At 34.6% G+C, this 22,575-nt stretch overlaps 1 protein-coding gene across 2 annotated transcripts in view; it reads left to right on the forward strand.

The window, feature by feature from the left end:
• The window catches only part of LOC143256295 (bicaudal D-related protein homolog), a 67,472-nt gene that overhangs the window by 34,069 nt on the left and 10,828 nt on the right, over nt 1-22,575 (forward strand). Inside the window, exons 2-6 of one of the 2 annotated variants that reach the window (XM_076513350.1) lie at nt 14,561-14,776; nt 15,787-15,903; nt 16,420-16,566; nt 16,754-16,939; nt 18,927-19,067. In XM_076513350.1, the coding sequence (XP_076369465.1) occupies nt 14,561-14,776; nt 15,787-15,903; nt 16,420-16,566; nt 16,754-16,939; nt 18,927-19,067 (807 nt within the window). The remainder of the gene's footprint in view (nt 1-14,560; nt 14,777-15,786; nt 15,904-16,419; nt 16,567-16,753; nt 16,940-18,926; nt 19,068-22,575) is intronic. The other variant, XM_076513351.1, reaches the window with a different exon arrangement.

The raw sequence follows: 22,575 nt of genomic DNA on the forward strand, positions 1-22,575 counted from the left end.
CCGAGTCTTTAAGTAAACATGGATACAAATCAAATATTATACTCCGAGTCTTTAAGTAAACATGGATACAAATCAAATATTATACTCCGAGTCTTTAAGTAAACATGGATACAAATCAAATATTATACTCCGAGTCTTTAAGTATACATGGATACAAATCAAATATTATACTCCGAGTCTTTAAGTAAACATGGATACAAATCAAATATTATACTCCGAGTCTTTAAGTAAACATGGATACAAATCAAATATTATACTCCGAGTCTTTAAGTATACATGGATACAAATCAAATATTATACTCCGAGTCTTTAAGTAAACATGGATACAAATCAAATATTATACTCCGAGTCTTTAAGTAAACATGGATACAAATCAAATATTATACTCCGAGTCTTTAAGTAAACATGGATACAAATCAAATATTATACTCCGAGTCTTTAAGTAAACATGGATACAAATCAAATATTATACTCCGAGTCTTTAAGTATACATGGATACAAATCAAATATTATACTCCGAGTCTTTAAGTAAACATGGATACAAATCAAATATTATACTCCGAGTCTTTAAGTAAACATGGATACAAATCAAATATTATACTCCGAGTCTTTAAGTAAACATGGATACAAATCAAATATTATACTCCGAGTCTTTAAGTAAACATGGATACAAATCAAATATTATACTCCGAGTCTTTAAGTATACATGGATACAAATCAAATATTATACTCCGAGTCTTTAAGTAAACATGGATACAAATCAAATATTATACTCCGAGTCTTTAAGTAAACATGGATACAAATCAAATATTATACTCCGAGTCTTTAAGTAAACATGGATACAAATCAAATATTATACTCCGAGTCTTTAAGTAAACATGGATACAAATCAAATATTATACTCCGAGTCTTTAAGTAAACATGGATACAAATCAAATATTATACTCCGAGTCTTTAAGTAAACATGGATACAAATCAAATATTATACCCGAGTCTTTAAGTAAACATGGATACAAATCAAATATTATACTCCGAGTCTTTAAGTAAACATGGATACAAATCAAATATTATACTCCGAGTCTTTAAGTAAACATGGATACAAATCAAATATTATACTCCGAGTCTTTAAGTAAACATGGATACAAATCAAATATTATACTCCGAGTCTTTAAGTAAACATGGATACAAATTAAATATTATACTCCGAGTCTTTAAGTAAACATGGATACAAATCAAATATTATACTCCGAGTCTTTAAGTAAACATGGATACAAATCAAATATTATACTCCGAGTCTTTAAGTAAACATGGATACAAATCAAATATTATACTCCGAGTCTTTAAGTAAACATGGATACAAATCAAATATTATACTCCGAGTCTTTAAAGTAAACATGGATACAAATCAAATATTATACTCCGAGTCTTTAAGTAAACATGGATACAAATCAAATATTATACTCCGAGTCTTTAAGTAAACATGGATACAAATCAAATATTATACTCCGAGTCTTTAAGTAAACATGGATACAAATCAAATATTATACTCCGAGTCTTTAAGTAAACATGGATACAAATCAAATATTATACTCCGAGTCTTTAAGTAAACATGGATACAAATCAAATATTATACTCCGAGTCTTTAAGTAAACATGGATACAAATCAAATATTATACTCCGAGTCTTTAAGTAAACATGGATACAAATCAAATATTATACTCCGAGTCTTTAAGTAAACATGGATACAAATCAAATATTATACTCCGAGTCTTTAAGTAAACATGGATACAAATCAAGTATTATACTCCGAGTCTTTAAGTATACATGGATACAAGTTATGGGGCATTTGACAAAGAAATAGCTGGACTGTTTGATAAGCACGTGATCCACAAACTGAATTAATGTTGTTTACAATATAGTCCACTCCAAGTCTGAGTACAAAGATAAACAAAATGTATATTTTGTTTCCTTTGTTTGTGAAGCATTTTTTACCAGTTTAAAAACAACGTTGTGTTGTACTTATAGCTCAGTGACCTCATCAAATCTGATAAAGAACGAGAGACGTGCTCTTCAGAATACACGCTGCATGGTTTTCTAGATTACAATATAATTACAACAGTGCTAATGTAATTTAGTAAATATACGTAATTACAAGGTTGAAGACACACATGAACAATTTATGTATTTTAAGTAATATAAGTGCGGAGTTAAAGTGTTCTGGAAGTTTCTAACAATTATTATAGTGCAAACACTGAAAAGACATTAGAATTAGTGGGAAAGGATCGTTTAGAATATATTTATGTCTATAGTTCATTGGTAACAACAACAAATATATTTGTCACGCAGTTTAATGGTTACATTAAATAAGATATTTTATTGAAGGGTTTGAATTATAAGCTAAAATCATGTAAAGTGTGAATTGTTTATATTCTATTGATTAATTATCGTAACCACAATGTGTACCAGAAGATATTGGTGGTTAATATAACGAAACTTGTATATACCAACGTAAGTTGGTAGATAATATGAATCAAATTGCACACTAAGAAAGTTGATGGATGATTATAATCATGCTTGAAACTAATGAGTCTGTCGTTACAACACTAGACTCTAACCGATATTTGTATTTATTAGTTCTCATGGATATAAATGAATGAAACGATACGGTTACATTATCCATCAACTTTCTTAGTGTGCAATTTGATTCATATTATCTACCAACTTACAAGTATATACAAGTTTCGTTATATTAACCACCAATATCTTCTGGTACACATTGTGGTTACGATAATTAATCAATAGAATATAAACAATTCACACTTTACATGATTTTAGCTTATAATTCAAACCCTTCAATAAAATATCTTATTTAATGTAACCATTAAACTGCGTGACAAATATATTTGTTGTTGTTACCAATGAACTATAGACATAAATATATTCTAAACGATCCTTTCCCACTAATTCTAATGTCTTGTCAGTGTTTGCACTATAATAATTGTTAGAAACTTCCAGAACACTTTAACTCTGCACTTATATTACTTAAAATACATAAATTGTTCATGTGTGTCTTCAACCTTGTAATTACGTATATTTACTAAATTACATTAGCACTGTTGTAATTATATTGTAATCTAGAAAACCATGGCAGCGTGTATCCTGAAGAGCACGTCTCTCGTTCTTTATCAGATTTGATAAGGTCACTGAGCTAAAAGTACCAACACAGCGTTCATTGTACGTTTAGAGGTGTTTTTAAACGGGTAACGAATGCTTCACATACAAAGGAAACACGTATAAAACGTATTTTGTTTATCTTGGTACTCAGACTTAGAGTGGACAATATTGTAAACAAAGCTTTTTTTGAAACACGTTAATTCAATATACGTACACTTTGGAGACGAATCACACAAGTTTATGTTCAGTTTTTATATCTTGGGTAATAAATATTTTTATACTTCAAAAATATACAATATTGAATACTTTGTCTCTCAAAATGTTTTGAAAAAAATATATATTCTTTGGCACGAGGTATAAATATAGAAATGTCGTCTGGATAAGTTTTCTCCGAGAATTATTTGTTACCGTCGTAAGCCTAAATGGTTCAAGTTTACGATGTCGTAAAAAAAAAAAGTCAACGTCAGACGTACGACGACTTCCTCTGTTGTATTAACTTGTAACTTTGGTAAATCGGATAACAAGTTATTTTAAAATAACTTACTTATCTAATTAGCCGTAATGATGCAAGTAAATTGTAACTGAAAATAGTAAAATTACTTTAGGCCTACTTATATTTCATTAATCACAAGCAAAATGAATACCTTAGTACAGTTAATTTAAAGGTGATATTTATGGTAAGTTTCATTACGTGACTGTACGAGTCATAAGTTGTGTATGAAGTTTAATTGTTATGCTGGGCTTTTGTAATATGGTTAGGTTCATCTTACTGGAAACGTTTTTTTCGTTATGTTACTAGAAGACTAGATATTTCTAGATTTTTCTGTCAGGTGTTATAAATACATGTAGAGACAGAGAAAAGGAATTGCGTTATTGAAAGTAAAAGTGGAATTAAGATTGCGTAGTTGTCAATTTAGCTGCAACGAGCAATTTCTAAAGTGACTTTCATAGTTTGTATTGTAACAACAGCGATAAGAAAGAAAAATTTGTCTTTTCAAAGCGTGCCCTAAAGTAACTGAATCTTTCTGTATATACCTTGATGAAAAAAGAGACAGTTATTTAACATTCTAAGTACAACTGTGATAAACAATAGTATAACGAAATTTTGTACATACGTTTGACATGTTTTGAATATATAATTTTAAAACAAGTGAATTGTGTGCTGTACGTTTATTGCTGAAGTTTGTCACCAACAAATAAGACTCTTGCTATAAGGAATCTGGCACTATAAAAACCCAACACTGGATACGTAAAATCAAAGCCGCAGAACAAATATACACTATTCTGTTAGTTATAACTGTTAGTAGGATGGTATAATGTATTGTCGGTGTAGTATAAACGAAAACAAAACATTACATACCTTTTTCAATTTGAGTAATTCAAGCAGTTTAATGTGTCAGTAACTATGTTAGACATTTGATATTATGAAGCACAGAATAGCCCAATATTTTCATATCTTTCTTTTTAGCTGCGGTATAGTACTTGAGTTTTTTTTCCTTTTTTGTTTTGTTTTTTCCAAGTACAAACTTTTAGCTCATAGCTCTATCTCTTGACCGATTTGAAATCTAATCACAACCGCGGTTATTGAAAATTCCCTTTTAATATATATTTTGCTCAAGTAACCCTTTTAAAACTAAATTGCATTCAGAGAAATAATTTATCAATTATTAAAAAATACACTGTACTAAATTATGAATAAACCTGTAAATTTTTATTAAATTTATTTGTACAGTTAAATGAAGAAATAGTAGTCATTTTGTAAGAATAAGATTCATTGTTTGTATGGCACATAATTCTTCCTAAACCGCTGGTCGCATCTTGTTGATACCAAACGAACAACGGGTATTTCACGAAAACACATTTTGGCATTTATTTTCATTAAGGCCTGTAAATAAGTAGGCCTACTTGTGTTATTCGAAACTTGGTTAAAGAAGTTAAATTTGCATTATAGCAGCCTTAGGCCCACGAATTCTTAAGTGTTGTAAATAATTTGGTAGCACATACGTGTTCCATACTTTTCCGCGGATTTCAGCAGTATTATTGAGCATGCGCAAACTTACGTACACTGCTTTGAAGAAGAAATAACAGAAGATCAAAACAATATTACGTTCATTGAAATTTTTTTTCAGGCGTTTTATGATAGAAGTGGTGAGTCAATTTTGACAAGATATATACCCCAGAACGCCATCTTACGGAAGTAATTTTAAGTAAATTCCTTTTAGACTAATGTCTCAAATCTCGATTGACAGTTGACAGGTAAAACGTTACATCCTTTCTTTGACCGATTACGTAACATCACAAGGTATTAAATCAACCAATAGTGAATTATCTTATCTTATACACCACTAATACGTTACATGTGAGAAAAAGTCCGGTAACATATCATACGATAAATTTGCTCGTATGAAAGAACTTTCCAATTAAAACTCGGAAGTCGATTTGCTTCAACTAACACTATTCTCATTTGATAATTTAATAGGAGGCCAAATCTTATTTTTTATTTCTTGAAGTATTATTTATGAAAAAAATACAATTTTTTCTTAAATATGTTAAAGCATTATATATTTATGTTCTGTTTCTATATTATTATTACATGACGTCATCCGTATCATTTTGTTCTGGTAAAAGTTTAATCTGGGAAATTGTAGACTAGACCTAATGGCTGACCAGTAAGTAGGTCAAAAGCACAGAAAAACAAATCCTTGAATAAACACACATACCCAACTGAAGGCTCGCTACACTTGTAGATAGAACCTTATCCCTTCATACCTGTTATCTTTTGTGGTATCAACCAGCCAGTCACTCGTGTTAAGTGAAAGTTGATATATGTCTTTGTTCTATTAAGGAAACGGTAGAATCACTTGAACCTGGAAGTTGTAGATCAAACACTGAGCGTTTGTTTGTTTGTTTTCATGGTGTCTTTGAGATGCTCATTAGAAGGTGTGGCCAATTGCACCAAAATTTTTCAAGAATTTTTCATCCTTGTATAGATAAAGTAGGATCGCGATGACCAAAGCTTGGACGCGGGGTTCATCTGGAAAATCTGGTTGAATAACACTTCTAGACGCTAGTTGGCGCGTAAAGTCGATGTAGCTACGAGAAGGCTCATATGTTAGAGAGTGTGTTTTATCTTTTGGATACTGGAGTGATTTTGTGTAGCCTGCAACCGACTCAAAGAAAGTAGAAAAGAACCATAAACCGTATGAGAGACGAAAGAGGGTTCTTAGCGAAGGGATGATAACTAGAACGGATAAGAACTGATAGACATTTAAAACTTGTGTATATTTAATATGTATTGACTGTTGTTCAATATCAGATTTTGATTTTAAATGTTATTATTCACACAATTACACTTTGCCAGCAGACAGTTCCATTGATAAGTAAATTATGAAATGAATATTAGGTCACTCTTGTTTGTTTTTTAAGATGTAGCTACAATAAAAGTGACATAAAAGCAATGTGAAATATTGCACGATTTAAAATGTGTGCTTTGTTTTTTTTTGAATTGAAGACAAAATCATTTGTCATGTATTAATTAAATTATTATTGTTCGTTTGATTAATAATGGTTAAACATATTAGTCATATATGTATACATGTTTCTTGTGGCTAGATTTCTCAGAGAAACAACGAATTTCATTAGTAACCGTCCATTTGATTTCTTGACAAAAACCTTTTGGAGATCTCAAACTAGAATTTCTGTTTTGTTGGAGTGTGACAAAACCTAAGTAAATTAGATGCTGTAAGTGGTTCTCTTTGAAGCGCACAGATATATCCGTTGAATTTGGAGTGGTCGTGGTACGGTGGTTAGTTAGCCAGGTTGCGCATGACAGTTCAAGGCCTGCGTAACAATGTTGCTGAACGCTTTCAGCTGAGAGTGCATTATAAGAGTGACAGTTCCGTTTTACGGGCAACAATCTTTATGACAGCCGATGCAGATTAATGTAATTTAGCCCATGTGTCGTACCAAGTGCTGTTCATTTTGAAAATAAATTTGCGTTTCGACGGTTTGAAGTGTTGAATAATAATGAGTACATATTCGTCTTTATTGTCCACATGACCGTTCAAGAGCCGGAGTAAGTGACGTCATCTTGCAGAAGTTAGTGGGATTGTGATTAACTCTAATCGTACCAGTTTGCCATTTGTTGTTATGTTGTAAATCATCCCCTATCTGCAGTTTTTTCGTAGTGTTTTTTTTAATAGTTTTAGGTTCAGATTAATGCATGTGGTATTGTTTATTGCTAGTTTTAAGATACAAAATGTAAAACAAAACTTGAATTTTGTTTTTTTCATATAAACTATTTACTTCAATCAACTATTTCTATGGTCACATCGTAACGAATTGAATAAATAACTGTGTAACCATTTGTAATAACAGGCTAAGAAACACGTGCGTGAAAACGACGCAACAAGGGAACATTACAGTACAACCAAAACAATAATTCTAAAATTAAAGTTCTTGAAATTAAACGTATGTTCATAAGAATTGTTTGCAGTATGAGACTAAAGGGAAGGCAGCTAGTCATCCCTTCCGACCGCCAACTCTTGGGCTACTTTTTTTACCAACGAATAGTGAGATTGACCGTCACGGCTGAAAGGACGAGCATGTTTGGTGTGACAGGGATTCGAACCCACGAGTCGAGTGCCTTAACCACCTGGCCATGCCGGACCGTTTCACACGATAGCAAGTAATGTATTATATTTATAAGTCCCTCTGTGGGATAGCAGCAAGTTGTCGGACATAGAAATTCCAGGTTCCATTCCCCATGATACGTGGACACAGCAGATAGCCCATTGTGGCTTTAGTCTGAGATAAATAAACTATACATACAAATTAGAGTACCCCGCTGGTACAGCGGTAAGTCTACAGGTTTACAATGCTAAAATCAGGGGTTCAATTCCCTTTGCTGAACCCAGCAGATAACCTGATGTGGCTTTACTATAAGAAAACACACAATTAACGGGAAACGAAGTTGACCTATGAGAGTTTCGTCAAAAATAATTTCCACATAAAGAAACGTTTGTTTTTAAGCCCTCTTCCAGTGGCACAGTGGTATATCTGTGGAGATATACTGCTGGAAACCGGTTTTCGATACCGTGGTGGGTAGAGCACAGATAGCCCTTTGTGTAGCTTTATGCTTAATACAAAACAATAATTTGTTTTTGAATTTCGTGCAAAGCTGCACGAGGGCCATCTGTGCTAGCCGTCCCTATTTTAGCAGTGTTTAGACTAAAGGGAAGGTAACTAGTCATCACCACCTACCGCCAACTTTTGGGCTACTCTTTTACCAATGAATAGGGATTGACCATCACATTATAACACCCACGAGGGTTGAAAGGGAGAGCACGTGACTGGGATTCGAACCTGCGATCCGCAGATTACGAGTTGAGCGCCCTAACAATCCGACCATGCCGGTCTCGCTTCTGCAGAACATAACAATATATATATTTTTTTTTTACAAAGAAATAGATAGTTATTCTGTTTAAGTTGGCTTCTTCCACACCTTGCAAAGAAATAGATAGTTATTCTGTTTAAGTTGGCTTCTTCCACACCTTGCAAAGAAGAAGATAGTTATTCTGCTTAAGATGGCTTCTTCCATCTTCTTCCATTTCAAAATAAAGGACGGCAGAAAGTTTACCATGATAAAAAAACATACAGATAAAGTTATGACGTGTCAGCAGCTAATTGGTTGGTTGCCAGAAAACAACAAATATAATCGAAGTGTCAAGTTGTTTTCAGTGAATACCGTCAAGTATCACTGATTCATTACAATTAATTATACATAAAACAATCTGTTGCCATTAGAGATGTGTAAACAGATAATTCATTTTCTTCACGGCACCTTGACTTACATCAACACGCCATTTTCTGTATTTAAACTGTCTTGAACCTAAAGTTGTGCCAATAAAGTTTACTTCATTATTTATTTACTTTAAAAATATAGAAAAACTTTCCTCTAAGTGGTTTTTTTGCTTATGATGCCATTATGTGTAAAACAACTTATCAAAGCTGTAGTTCCTAAAACTTTAATCGTTTCCCAGTGGCACAGCGGAATGTCTGCGGACTAGCATCGCTAGAAACCAGGTTTCAATACCCGTGGTGAGCAGAGCACAGATAACCCGTTGTGTAACTTTGTGCTGAATTCCAAACAAACGAAGTTCTAAAACATTAAAGATTAAATTCCATATAACTAAGAAAATAAATCGTTGTTCATGTCTCACTTTTAGGGCCCGGCATGGCCAGGTGGTTAAGGCACTCGACTCGTAATCTGAGGGTCGTGGGTTGGAATCCCCGTCACACCAAACATACTCGCCCTTTCAGCCGTGAAAGTCAATCCCACTATTCGTTGGTAAAAGAGTAGCCCAAGAGTTGGCGGTCGGAAGTGATTACTAGCTGCCTTCCCTCTAGTCTTACATTGTTAAATTAGGGACGGCGAGCGCAGATAGCCCTCATGTAGGTTTGAGCGAAATTCAGAAACCAAATCTTACTTTTATATCTATTTTCTGAGATTTTTAGATTCTGATACATTTATTTAAATCGATTGGATATATTTCCTTAGGGTCCCCCAAGAGTAAATGAAATCGATTGATAATTAATTTTACAACAAATATTCATTTATTACTTAGCTAAAACAAAATACGAGGCTTAGCTAATTAATGATTGCATATTCGCTGTAAAATAAATAAATACTCTATGTGTAGCTGTCAGTATGGCTGCCAATTTTGATTTTATTCCTTTCATGTCGCACGCTCAATCCTTTTATTTATTTATTTATTTTGAAGTTCATGTATCATGCTCATTTGTATCTCACAGATATTTTTCTCATGATTTATAGCATGCGAACGTTTACTGACGACAAGATTATATAAATTGCAACACTAATCGTCCCTTGTGTTATATCCATTTAGTGACTATTGTCTGACTGATAGACAACACATTGTTGTATTGTTGTGTGAGATGTTAAAGCAAGCGGCTCCTCCAAGCGGCCTTCGGGCCCCTTTAGATGAAATAACCGCCTTTTGTTGTTGTTACAAAAATTGTTTATTTTTTACAGAAAAGCCGCATTAGGCTGTCTATTGTGTCCACCACGTAGAATCGATGTCCATGGTGAGGGCACCTCCCAGGGAAGTTTCTGTTCTATCAGTTTACCTCCTCCGAGATCTAAACATCCACTCACATGTTTGTCATGCGTGGCGACCCGTGAAGGAAAGGAGAGGATCCTGGTGGTTGAGGCGTCCATCCCTAGCACACCACTTTGGTCTTGAATTCCTGTAGACGGGCGGCCATGGGGTAGCTCCCTTCAGGTCAATCGGCTGGTCTACTTGGTCTAGAGTCAACCAAGTACCAGTGTTGGATGTTCTCAACAGGTGTTGTTGACATTGTATCTGATGCTGGTGTTTGGATTCAGTGCTTACGAAACCCTGGCGTTGCTGCAGTGTTCTTGTTTGGCATTATAGTGCATCCCCTCGCAGGACTCCATGGTGAGTGGGGTCAGTGGGCACCGAAATATCGCTTTTTTTATTATGGATCCTCTAAATAAAATTAAATAAAAGAGTGAAAAACAGACCATAGTTCTTGAAGATTCTGGGCAGTAATATTCAACATCTGTAACACCTGTACCTCACGTTCTTGTATTAAATTATCTTTCAGACAAACCTTTAGGGCAAATGTCTCCCTTTTTCATTCAGAAAGGACTAGAGGGACTTGCTGGCTCTCCAAAGTCAGTAAAGAAGATTCTATCTGGTGACATATTGGTGGAAACATCCACATCTCAACACAGTGAACTCCTCTTGCATTCAAAGGCAATTGGGGATATACCTATTGAGGTTACACCTTTGCTACTTTGGATTTATTATAAGGAGTTATTTTTGACAGGGATTTGAAGAACATCCCTGAGTCAGAGATTCTCGCTGGTCTCTCTACTCAAGGAGTTTCCGCAGTGAGGTGCATCTCCTCTCGCAAAGATGGAATTATGATGCTGACCAATGCCTTCACTTTAACATTTACATCACCGCGTCCACCTACCACCAACAAGGCAGGCTATCTTAATTGCAAGGTATGGCCGTATGTTCCAAACCTTCTCATATGTTTCCAGTGTCAACGGTTCGGTCACTCGAAGACATCATGTCGTGGTTCCTTGACGTGTGCTTATTGCAGTGGTAGGGATCCCAAGATTCCTTCAAACTACCGTTCAAATGCTTTGACGAGCTGTCTCTGTAAGACCTAAGATATGATTGTTAATGCTCTTGTTTGGTTTCTCGAATTAAACAATTTCCTCTCGCCCACTCAGTGTGGGTTCCGACGGCAGCACTCCACCACAGACCATCTGATTCGACTTGAAACATCAATCAGAGAAGCTTTTCGCAAACGACAACATCATGTATCAATAGTCTTTTATATTGAGAAGGCTTACGATACAACATGGAGGTTTGGCATTTTGCGAGACGTTCATTTATATGGGTTACGTGGTAATTTACTCATTTTTGTTAATTTGTTTTAATGGACAGGAGATTCCACGTTCGTGTGGGTTCGCACTTTCCCATTCTTTTCAACAGGAACTTGGAGTCCCTCAAGGCTGTGTTTTGAGTGTCACATTTTTCAGTATAAAAATTAATGCCATCACTGAACAACTCCCTCTCACTGTTGCAAACGGGCTCTATGATTTTCACGTCTCATGTCAGTCGTGGAACATAAGGTATATTTAGCAGCAGCTACAGACTGCCCTCAATCGTTTACTGAAGTGGACCGCAGCAAGCCGTTTTAACTTCTTTCTCTCTAAGACTGTTTGTTTGCACTTTTGCTGTTAACGGTATTCACCATGATCCTAAACTCCGTATCGGTGAAGTTGTGTTACCTGTGGTCCCTGAGTTTTGGGGGCTTCTTTGACTGTAAGCTTATCTTTATACCACACATCAAGCAGCTACGAGTCGTATGCCCAAGAGCACTGAACATCCTCCATGTCCTCTCTTCCACCACTTGGGGAGCGGATCAGTGTTCTATGCTAAAAATATATCATGCTCTTATTCGATCAAAATTAGACTATGGGTCACTGGTCTGTGGCTCTGCTAGGACTTCGGCCTTGAAGATACTGGACCCCATTCAACATCAAGGACTTTGGCTCTGAACCTTCTTTGTTCCTCCGCCGTTTGCAACTGTCTTTACTGAATGCTTCGAAACTTCCATCCTCACTACAGTATCCTACCTGGGGTTGTGTTTTCCTTCCTCAGTAGAATAGACGATCTGCTATTGCTCCTTTTGGTTTTCACATCCAGTGTGTTGGCTTTGTGTCACTCAGGTCACAATAAGCCACATTTGACTGTCTTACCGTCATTATGATTCTCAACGACAGTAACATTTTAAACATGTTCTGTCCCAGGATTTGTCCATAACATTAGACCGTGTTATTGGTGATTGTGACACTGTCCATCTTACAAATGTTTTTAGTTTTTTAAAGGCTATTGATCTTTTAACGCTATTTAGGTTTTTAATACTTAACAGGAATCATTCGTAAATTTTTTTTTTAACAAATTAAAATGCAACTAGTTCAATATGAAATTAGAAAATGGCCATAACGTCAAATACCTCCAAACCAGGACTAGAAAGGTCAACTCAGGTGACTGGTGGTGGTTTGTGTACTTACCTGTTAGTCTTCCTGGCAAGTTATTAATTACAATTATGCTACAGAAAGTCCTTCACAACTTGTATTACTGTAGTTTTTCTCTTACTGCTGTAGGCTAGATGTAAAAATTGGAGTTAATGTTATTTATGTTTTTAATTCAAAATTAAACTTTGTTTTGCTTTACCTTAATTTTCTTTTATGAATTTTAATAATTTTACTTTAATTTTAACTTTTTCCCAGATGTTTGATGCAGATAGCCTAGTTGCTTTGCGTCTTAAAACTTCAAGACAATCAACCAACCGGAGGACGTTTTGGAAAAAGTGTCGATTTTTCCTGTCAGTATAGCACGACACTTGTTCAGTTTAACCACTGAACCGAGCGGGGTAACTGGTTTTTTGCTGTCAGTATAGCACGACACTTGTTCAGTTTAACCACTGAACCTAGCGGGGTAACTGGTTTTTCTCACTACTGCAGCCAGGTAGAAGACTTATCTTAAGCACGATAAGCTAGCTTTTGTATCACTTGTTAAAACTCTCCAGTATCTTTAAAATTCATTTTGAACCCTTGTCAGCTCACGCGCTGGTAAGTTTTGAAAGGAATCATGAAGTGGGGTTCTAAAAGAAGAAAAACGTGTAACTTGCATTTAATTTCACAATGCTGCAACAGTTGGTTGTCGTTTGATAATATCTTTGTACCCATGTTTAAGTTGCTAGGGCGTGACGAGGAGAATTCGTTCAGTTTGAGATCTTTTTTATCTGTAACTTTGTTCGTGTGACTTAGTAATGAGTAAAACACTTCTAGCTTGTGAAATGTTAGGGTACTGCCCTAGAAAAGGGATAATAACCCTCCCTGATTCACATGATAAACCAGTATATGAGCGTCTCTTTACGAAGCACGTGAGCTAAACGACCAGGTCAAAGATCCCAATATTTAGTCATAGAACGATCAGTTATCAGCACCAACCGCCTACTCATAATCAAATAGTGGGACTGACTGTTACGATTATGACGCTCAACAACTGAAAGAACGGAGCATCTTTAGTGATGTTATGCACCTCGAACTTTGGCCCTTCGGACCAGAAATGCTATTTTTACGTTGTTCATTATAGTCTAAATTTGAAGTACACAGTGATGTAGTGCTGTTGCAGTATTATCAGGTAGTTGAGGTTTAACCTATTGACTGCCAAGTATTTAAGCTGCTACGGCAACTCCGAACGAAGTTCAAAATACAACTCTAATGCTTCTTCATTTTGTACCTTTTTTCGTGACGCCATTTTGGATCGAAAGTGAAACAATTTGTAAGTAGGTCAAATGCATGTGTGGTGTTAACATCTAGCTTTGAACTTAGGCATTATTGAGAACGAATTAACTCGTCCGTGGCACTGTTATCGATCGGCTTGGACGAGTTATCTCGCCCACGGCACTGAACAGGTAAAATCTAAAGTTTGGGAATACGGAATTCATCACGTTATTTACGTTAAAATAGAAATACTTTCCGTTTCTTCACCAAGACGCGTGTTTTGTTGGTAGTCAAAATTAAATACTATGGTGTAAACAGAGAAATGAAAGGTTCGTATAGAATATTAATACTTATTTGAAATGATTTTCTGTACATGAAAAGTTTAGTTTTGGTAGTCACATACACATTCAAACGAAGCTACTGTAAATGTTTTCTAAAAACCACACTTTATGCAATAGATTTGTTGGATAGGTTATTTCTTTGTCAGTAGTGCTGGTTTACAGCTAGTATTTTATTGTATTAATTCAGGACCTAGAACAAGAGAAGTATACTCTGAAAAGAAAACTAGACGTTTTAGCAGCAGAGTATGACAGCCGAGTTGCCGAGCTTCAGACGGATTTAAACGAGCTTCGACGAGAATTAGACGAACATCGGAATCTGGTGAAATCAACAGAAAAGGAAAATCACCACGTGATTCAGGAGCTACAGGATCAGAATCAGCGTCTGACGGAAGCTTTAAAGCAGGTATTGCTTTTAAATTTATTGTTAAGTAATTTAGTTCCTTTCATTTTGTATAAAAATACTGTTCAGTCTTGGTAGTATTGTAATTTATTTGTGTTTGTAATTCATTGATGTCGAGACTATGGAGATCTCTGGAATGTTTAAGTGATAGACGTATAAGTGGCTACAACCAGACGAGCGGAAATAGAGTAAAGTGATGTGATGTGAAGAGGAGTGAAATAACGTGTACCTTAAAACATTTTGCAGAATATATGTAAAAAAACAACAACAAACATTTAAAATGGTATTCAGGTGGAGAATTATCACTCTTTCAGTCGAATAATTTCAGTATTTTATTAATTGAGTTGAAAAAGAAAAATCAACCGTTTTCTGTTATGTCTAGCACCATTACTTCTCACAACAGACTTAACAAGTCGTGTGCAAGAGAAGTTCGGTCAGAAAAAAGTTAGAAAACATCAAGTTAACCGTCATAGGATTATTGTGATTTGTGAGATTATCATGGTTATCTTCACATCCACTAAATGTATAGTTTTTGCCATGCATTTATATTTTAAAACTAACACCAAACATTTTGCCGAAAGGGTAGTTAAATTAAACAAAACAAAAGTTTTATGTTTAGGATATTAGTTTTGTTACAAAGTACTCATATTATAAGTGTCGGTTACTTTCAGTTAAGTGTTTTTATTAATAATAACTCTTGAATGAACATAGATAAGGACATTATAATATACGTTCTATAACCAGTGCTCGGGACAAGGGATGATCACTCCGCTGGGATTCGACAGACACTGTAGTAATCTAGACGGTATTTGGATAACAATGTGTAAAATACAAGAATGTAACCCGTCAAAATATTGCTTATAACATACTTAATACAAGTGACTTATACTTAATACAAGTGAACACCGGTATGTACATTTTATCTAAAAAAAAAAAGTCAGTTATTAATAGATAAACATTTTATTAGTTTCTGTGCTACTAAGTCATTTGACTTAACAAATTTTCTGTTTTAGACCAATAAGTCTGAAGAACAGCTGTCTAAGCAGGTTAAGTCCCTGCGACAACAGTTTAACCTGCGTAAGTCCAGTCTTACCGATCACGTGTCTCAACTAGAAGGATTGAGAGAAGAGGTGGGTGAAATTTCATTCTTACTATCCTACCCCCACAGTGAATGATGGAGTGTCGTACAGTTGTGGGTAGTAGTAGTTTGGATGTGTGATTGTGACAATAATTATGTCTAGCTTGGTGCACAGGGCTTTCGACGCGCAATCTGCGGGCAGCGAGTTCGAGTCCCTTAACCGAATATGTTCACCTCTTCAGCCATGAGTGTGTTATAATATTTCAGCCAATCTCACTGTTGTAAGTAAACGAGTAGTCCAAGAGTTGGCGGTGGATGTTGGCGACTGTCTTCCCTCTGGTATATCACTTCAGAATTAGAGGCAGACAACATTCGACAAATATCATATTATGTATAGATATTTATTTAGAGATTACGGGGAGTTAGTTCTGTACTGTTCAGAATACGTGCATTTGCTAAACATTTTTATACATTATTCAAAGCGCCATTGATTTGTATGGCGCTGCCACCTGTTCTTCATCACAATAAAAATATTTTTTTCATATTTTCTCTCATCACTTTTTGGCAGATTGATATGCTAATTGAAAAGAAAGCAGACTTGGAAAATCGAATTCAAGAGTTAATAGAAGAGAAGGAAGGTCTTAGTGTCTCATTAGAAGAGTCAAATGAACGGGTATTGGTGTTGGAAAGGTATAAAGAAGAACAAGATAACCAGGTGTGTACTTCTGGTAACTTTACGATTTATCTTTTAATTTAAACACTGCAGATTGTGTATCACCTTTTCCTTATCAGTTTCTGTATTCCAGTATAATTTATCATTCTAACTTGGTACGTATAACTATTAGGAATATTGTTTTTCTTTTTTTTTTTTAATATAATTTTTCATCTACTTGTCTGTTTAGATTCGAAGACAGAAGAAAGATTTAGAAGAGTTGAAACAAACAAATTATGAGCTGCAAAATAAACTCGGTAACGTATTAAGGCGTACCAGTACTCCTACGTTTGGCGAAACGTCAATCTTCACGGAAATAGAAATGTCCTCCGTCTCATCTGTAGATGAAGAATTAAGGTCTTTAAATGGAAGTCAGGTATTTTAACTCGCAAACACGTGATTGGGTCTCTGAAATGTTGGAAGCCTAAATTGTTAATGAACTACGTGCAAGTCTGAAATATTGAACAATGACGTGACCATATAACCTAAGTGGTCATTAAAATCAAATAATATTGAACAATGACGTGACCATATAACCTAAGTGGTCATTAAAATCAAATAATATTGAACAATGACGTGACCATATAACCTAAGTGGTCATTAAAATCAAATAATATTGAACAATGACGTGACCATATAACCTAAGTGGTCATTAAAATCAAATAATATTGAACAATGACGTGACCATATAACCTAAGTGGTCATTAAAATCAAATAATGGCATATAGAAGTCGAGTGCTGGTAATAAGTACATGTAAAGAAAGTGTACATTTTGAAACACCAGAAACAAAACGTTGGTAATAAGTTCATGTAAAGAAAGTGTACATTTTGAAACACCAGAAACAAAACGTTGGTAATAAGTTCATGTAAAGAAAGTGTACATTTTGAAACACAGAAACAAAACGTTGGTAATAAGTTCATGTAAAAAAAGTGTACATTTTGAAACACCAGAAACAAAACGTTGGTAATAAGTTCATGTAAAGAAAGTGTACATTTTGAAACACCAGAAACAAAACGTTGGTAATAAGTTCATGTAAAGAAAGTGTACATTTTGAAACACCAGAAACAAAACGTTGGTAATAAGTTCATGTAAAGAAAGTGTACATTTTCAAACACCAGAAACAAAACGTTGGTAATAAGTTCATGTAAAGAAAGTACATTTTGAAACACCAGAAACAAAACGTTGGTAATAAGTTCATGTAAAGAAAGTGTACATTTGAAAACACCAGAAACAAAACGTTGGTAATAAGTTCATGTAAAATCAAGTGTACATTTTGAAACACCAGAAACAAAACGTTGGTAATAAGTTCATGTAAAGAAAGTGTACATTTTGAAACACCAGAAACAAAACGTTGGTAATAAGTTCATGTAAAGAAAGTGTACATTTTGAAACACCAGAAACAAAACGTTGGTAATAAGTTCATGTAAAGAAAGTGTACATTTTGAAACACCAGAAACAAAACGTTGGTAATAAGTTCATGTAAAGAAAGTGTACATTTTGAAACACCAGAAACAAAACGTTGGTAATAAGTTCATGTAAAGAAAGTGTACATTTTGAAACACCAGAAACAAAACGTTGGTAATAAGTTCATGTAAAGAAAGTGTACATTTTGAAACACCAGAAACAAAACGTTGGTAATAAGTTCATGTAAAGAAAGTGTACATTTTGAAACACCAGAAACAAAACGTTGGTAATAAGTTCATGTAAAGAAAGTGTACATTTTGAAACACCAGAAACAAAACGTTGGTAATAAGTTCATGTAAAGAAAGTGTACATTTTGAAACACCAGAAACAAAACGTTGGTAATAAGTTCATGTAAAGAAAGTGTACATTTTGAAACACCAGAAACAAAACGTTGGTAATAAGTTCATGTAAAGAAAGTGTACATTTTGAAACACCAGAAACAAAACGTTGGTAATAAGTTCATGTAAAGAAAGTGTACATTTTGAAACACCAGAAACAAAACGTTGGTAATAAGTTCATGTAAAGAAAGTGTACATTTTGAAACACCAGAAACAAAACGTTGGTAATAAGTTCATGTAAAGAAAGTGTACATTTTGAAACACCAGAAACAAAACGTTGGTAATAAGTTCATGTAAAGAAAGTGTACATTTTAAACACCAGAAACAAAACGTTGGTAATAAGTTCATGTAAAGAAAGTGTACATTTTGAAACACCAGAAACAAAACGTTGCAAACAATCATTTCGTACGATCAATAAAACCGAACTGTATATTGATTAAACATTGTTTGATATACAACCATAGTTTCAGTAATGTTCGTTCTTGTATTTTCAGTTTTTGATGCTCATAAATATAAATCACGCGTGATTTTTTCTGAATTTACGTTTCTTACGTTCACAGTTTGGCCAAAGCAGACCATTTACATATTCAGGTTCTGTTGGTTTCCAAGGCGACCTGGACGAAGATGAAACAGAGTACGATGAAGCCGAATTGTCTCCGTTTACAGGTGTTCTGCCTCAAGAAAGCGAGGAAAATTTGAAGGTTGGTTATTTTAACGGTAGAGGGCACTCCTATTTGTCTTTGGTATAACGTTTGAAGAGAGCTTAATGATTATTATCTATCCTATTATTACACGTGCTGACCATCATTTTTATCTAATTTAATTAAGTAATGTCTTATTTTTGTGCATTTTTACCGGACAGACTGAAAAAGAGTGGACCTGCTTCCTACACCATTTTTATATCAAGAGAATGACAAAGGACAAAGGCTATTAGAACTTAACCGTATATTATGCGAAAAAAACAATACAAGTACTAGAACAACCGAATAATTTCTATAAATTCCATATTAAAATAAAAAAGGCACATTTTGGTAACAAGGCGGCCCGTGTTTACCCTGTTGGGTTGTTTTGATTTGTTGTCTAGATATTTATTCCGCAACCCTCGGGTTACGAGTCGAGCGCCTTAACCACCTGGCTACGTCCAAGGTGCACTTGCTTCAAGAAACACGAGATCGAAGACTTAATAACAGATATGAACCCTGATATTTTTATCATAAGTGGAACATTAATTTATCCTGAGAATAGATTTAAAATATGTAACTATACTTCAATAAGAAAAGACAGAAGAAATAATCATGACATCAACATATGAATTATGTTATCATATAAAAACCATCTTTCAGTTACTGAAATCCAAATAAACAGTAACAATGAAAATATAGTGGTTGATATTCTATTAGAAAACCACTCGATAATAACAATGGCAGGATTATAAGACATAAACCTAATATACAATATCTTTTCCCACAACCTAAATACAATAGTAATAGGTGATCTGAATTCCAAACACAAGAACTTTGGATGTAATTTTACAAACTCCAATGGCAGACACCTATTACAATTCATAGATAATAACAGTATATCTCTTATTAATGACAATACACCTATCCATACTAACTATGCAACAAACTCCAATGATATCCTAGACATCTGTCTCACCTCTTACAATATGAGGCAAAAGTTAATAAATTTTTATGTGGGAAAAGATGTTGACAGCGACCATCTCCCAATATGGTATGTTTTAGATCTCAACCCCATAAAGATAAAATCAGTAGGCAGAACAAATTTGATTACAAAAAGGCTAATTGGCAAGAATTTCAAAAAATGTTAAACAGAAAACTACCAGACAAAATTAAACATACAACATATAACGAATCAGAAATTGATTGCTACAATCATGGAGTGCCTTCAAAAAGCAGCTACGGACACCAAAATAACAATATATAACTACAAACAATACATGGAAACCAACCAAACAACTATTAACAATGATAAAACAACCAAGACAATTAAGAAGACAGTTCATGGCAACAAGAGAACAAGAAATAAAAACACAAATTAACAACATTAGAAACAAAATTAGATCAGAAATTAAGCAACTTAAACAAGAAAAATGGGACAACTTGTGCTCCCAACTAAACGAACAAACCGACCCTAGTAAGTTCTGGCTACAGTTGAGAAGATTCACAAATGAACCCACGACAAGAAAATACCAAACACTGGAATATAAGAACACCTTAACACAAACCAACAAAGGTAAAGCAGAAGCCTTCAAACATCAATTACAAAACACATTTAAAACACACAATGATACCGACACGAACAGCCATTACTACAATAAAACAACCATGTAACAAATAACAGAATTATATAAACCACACTTTCCAGTCAACATTATAAACAGCAACACTAACAATACATATGACTACAATACACAACTACTCACCAGAAAAATCAAACTAAATGAACTTGAACAAGCAATCAAAAATACAAAAAAAGCACCAGGAAACGATGGAATACAAACAATACTTCTCAAAAAAGGCACTCCAAAATTATTTGACCACCTATGAGCAATATTTAATTTATCTCTATACTCTGGATACATCCCAGTTCCTTGGAAACAAGCTAATATTTTAATGTTCCACAAAGAAGAAAAACCAGCCAATAAACCAAACAGTTATTGACCGATCAGCCTGACCAGCTGTGGAGGTAAAATTCTCGAAAGAATAATAAGCAATAGACTCTCCACATTTTTGGAGATTAATTCAAAATTACCAGAAGAACAAAACGGATTTAGAAAATATAGACAAACAACAGATCACTTAATTAGGTTAACTGAAACAATAATAAACAGCTTTAATAATAAAGAATGCACTCTCGCCTGCTTCCTCAATATCGAGAAAACATCCGACACTGTATGGCACAATGGTCTTCGGTTCCGTATGTATGAAATGGGACTACAACGTGGAATTATTCGCTGGTTATCAAATTTTTGGAAAATAGAAAATTCAGAGTAAACGTAGAGGGAACTTTCTCGGAGTTCTTCACTCCAGAAGCTGGAGTCCCTCACGGAGGGGTGGTTAGCTCTATTCTCTTCATCATGTATGTAAGTAATATGCCACTAAAAGACCCAAACCATGGATACGTGTCTCATTTCGCTGATGATGTAGCAATTTGGAAAAGTGCCCCTACACCAGAAATAGCAGCCACTAACTTACAACTACAACTAAATAGATTATGTGAATATTGTGAAAAATATAGAATCAAAATAAATGCAGCAAAGACGCACCTAGTAATATTTTCAAAATCTACGAAGTATCAAAAAGTTCAACCCCAAATCTGTATGAATGGGGAACGCCTCCAGACTGCTGCATCTGCAAAATTTTTAGGATTAACATATGATTCGAAGCTTGCATTGATAAAACATGTAAATAACATAAAAACTAATATTTGGCGAATAATAAACTATGCTAGGAGTCTAACTGGTAAAAACTACGGAACAACACCAGAAAACATCATTAAAATATACAAGACATACATTATACCTGAAACAGACTATGCAGCTCCTACATGGATCAGTGTTTTGTTTGTTTGTTTGTTTGTTTTGAATTTCGTACAAAGCTATTCGAGGGCTATCTGTGCTAGCCGTCCCTAATTTAGCAGTGTAAGAATAAAGGGAAGGCAGCTAGTCATCACCACCCACCGCCAACTCTTGGGCTACTCTTTTACCAACGAATAGTGGGATTGACCATAACATTATAACGCCCCCACAGCTGAAAGGGCGAGCATGTTTAGCGCGACGGGGATGCGAACCCGCAACCCTCAGATTACGAGTCGCACGCCTTAACACGCTTAGCCATGCCGGGCCACATGGATCAATGTAAGTGTAAAACAAATTCAAACGAAACTTCAAACATTATAGAATACACTAATTGCATCAGCATACAGAGTACCTAAAACCACTTCATCAAAGTTCATGCATAATTACTCAAACACAAATAATACCAGATAGACTTCTACAGAGTACAATAAAATATTGTGATAAAATTGTCGAAAAAATGAGTTGCTATGCGAACTAGACAGGTATTTCATATATGATGAAGAGAGACCTAAACACGTTTCCCCGTTAAATCTATACATTAGATCATTATGACAAAATCATTTAAAATAATAATAATAATAATAATAGTATTAGAATATAGATAAAAT

Source organism: Tachypleus tridentatus, chromosome 7 (assembly GCF_004210375.1).
Source record: "Tachypleus tridentatus isolate NWPU-2018 chromosome 7, ASM421037v1, whole genome shotgun sequence".
Lineage (NCBI taxonomy): Eukaryota > Metazoa > Arthropoda > Merostomata > Xiphosura > Limulidae > Tachypleus > Tachypleus tridentatus.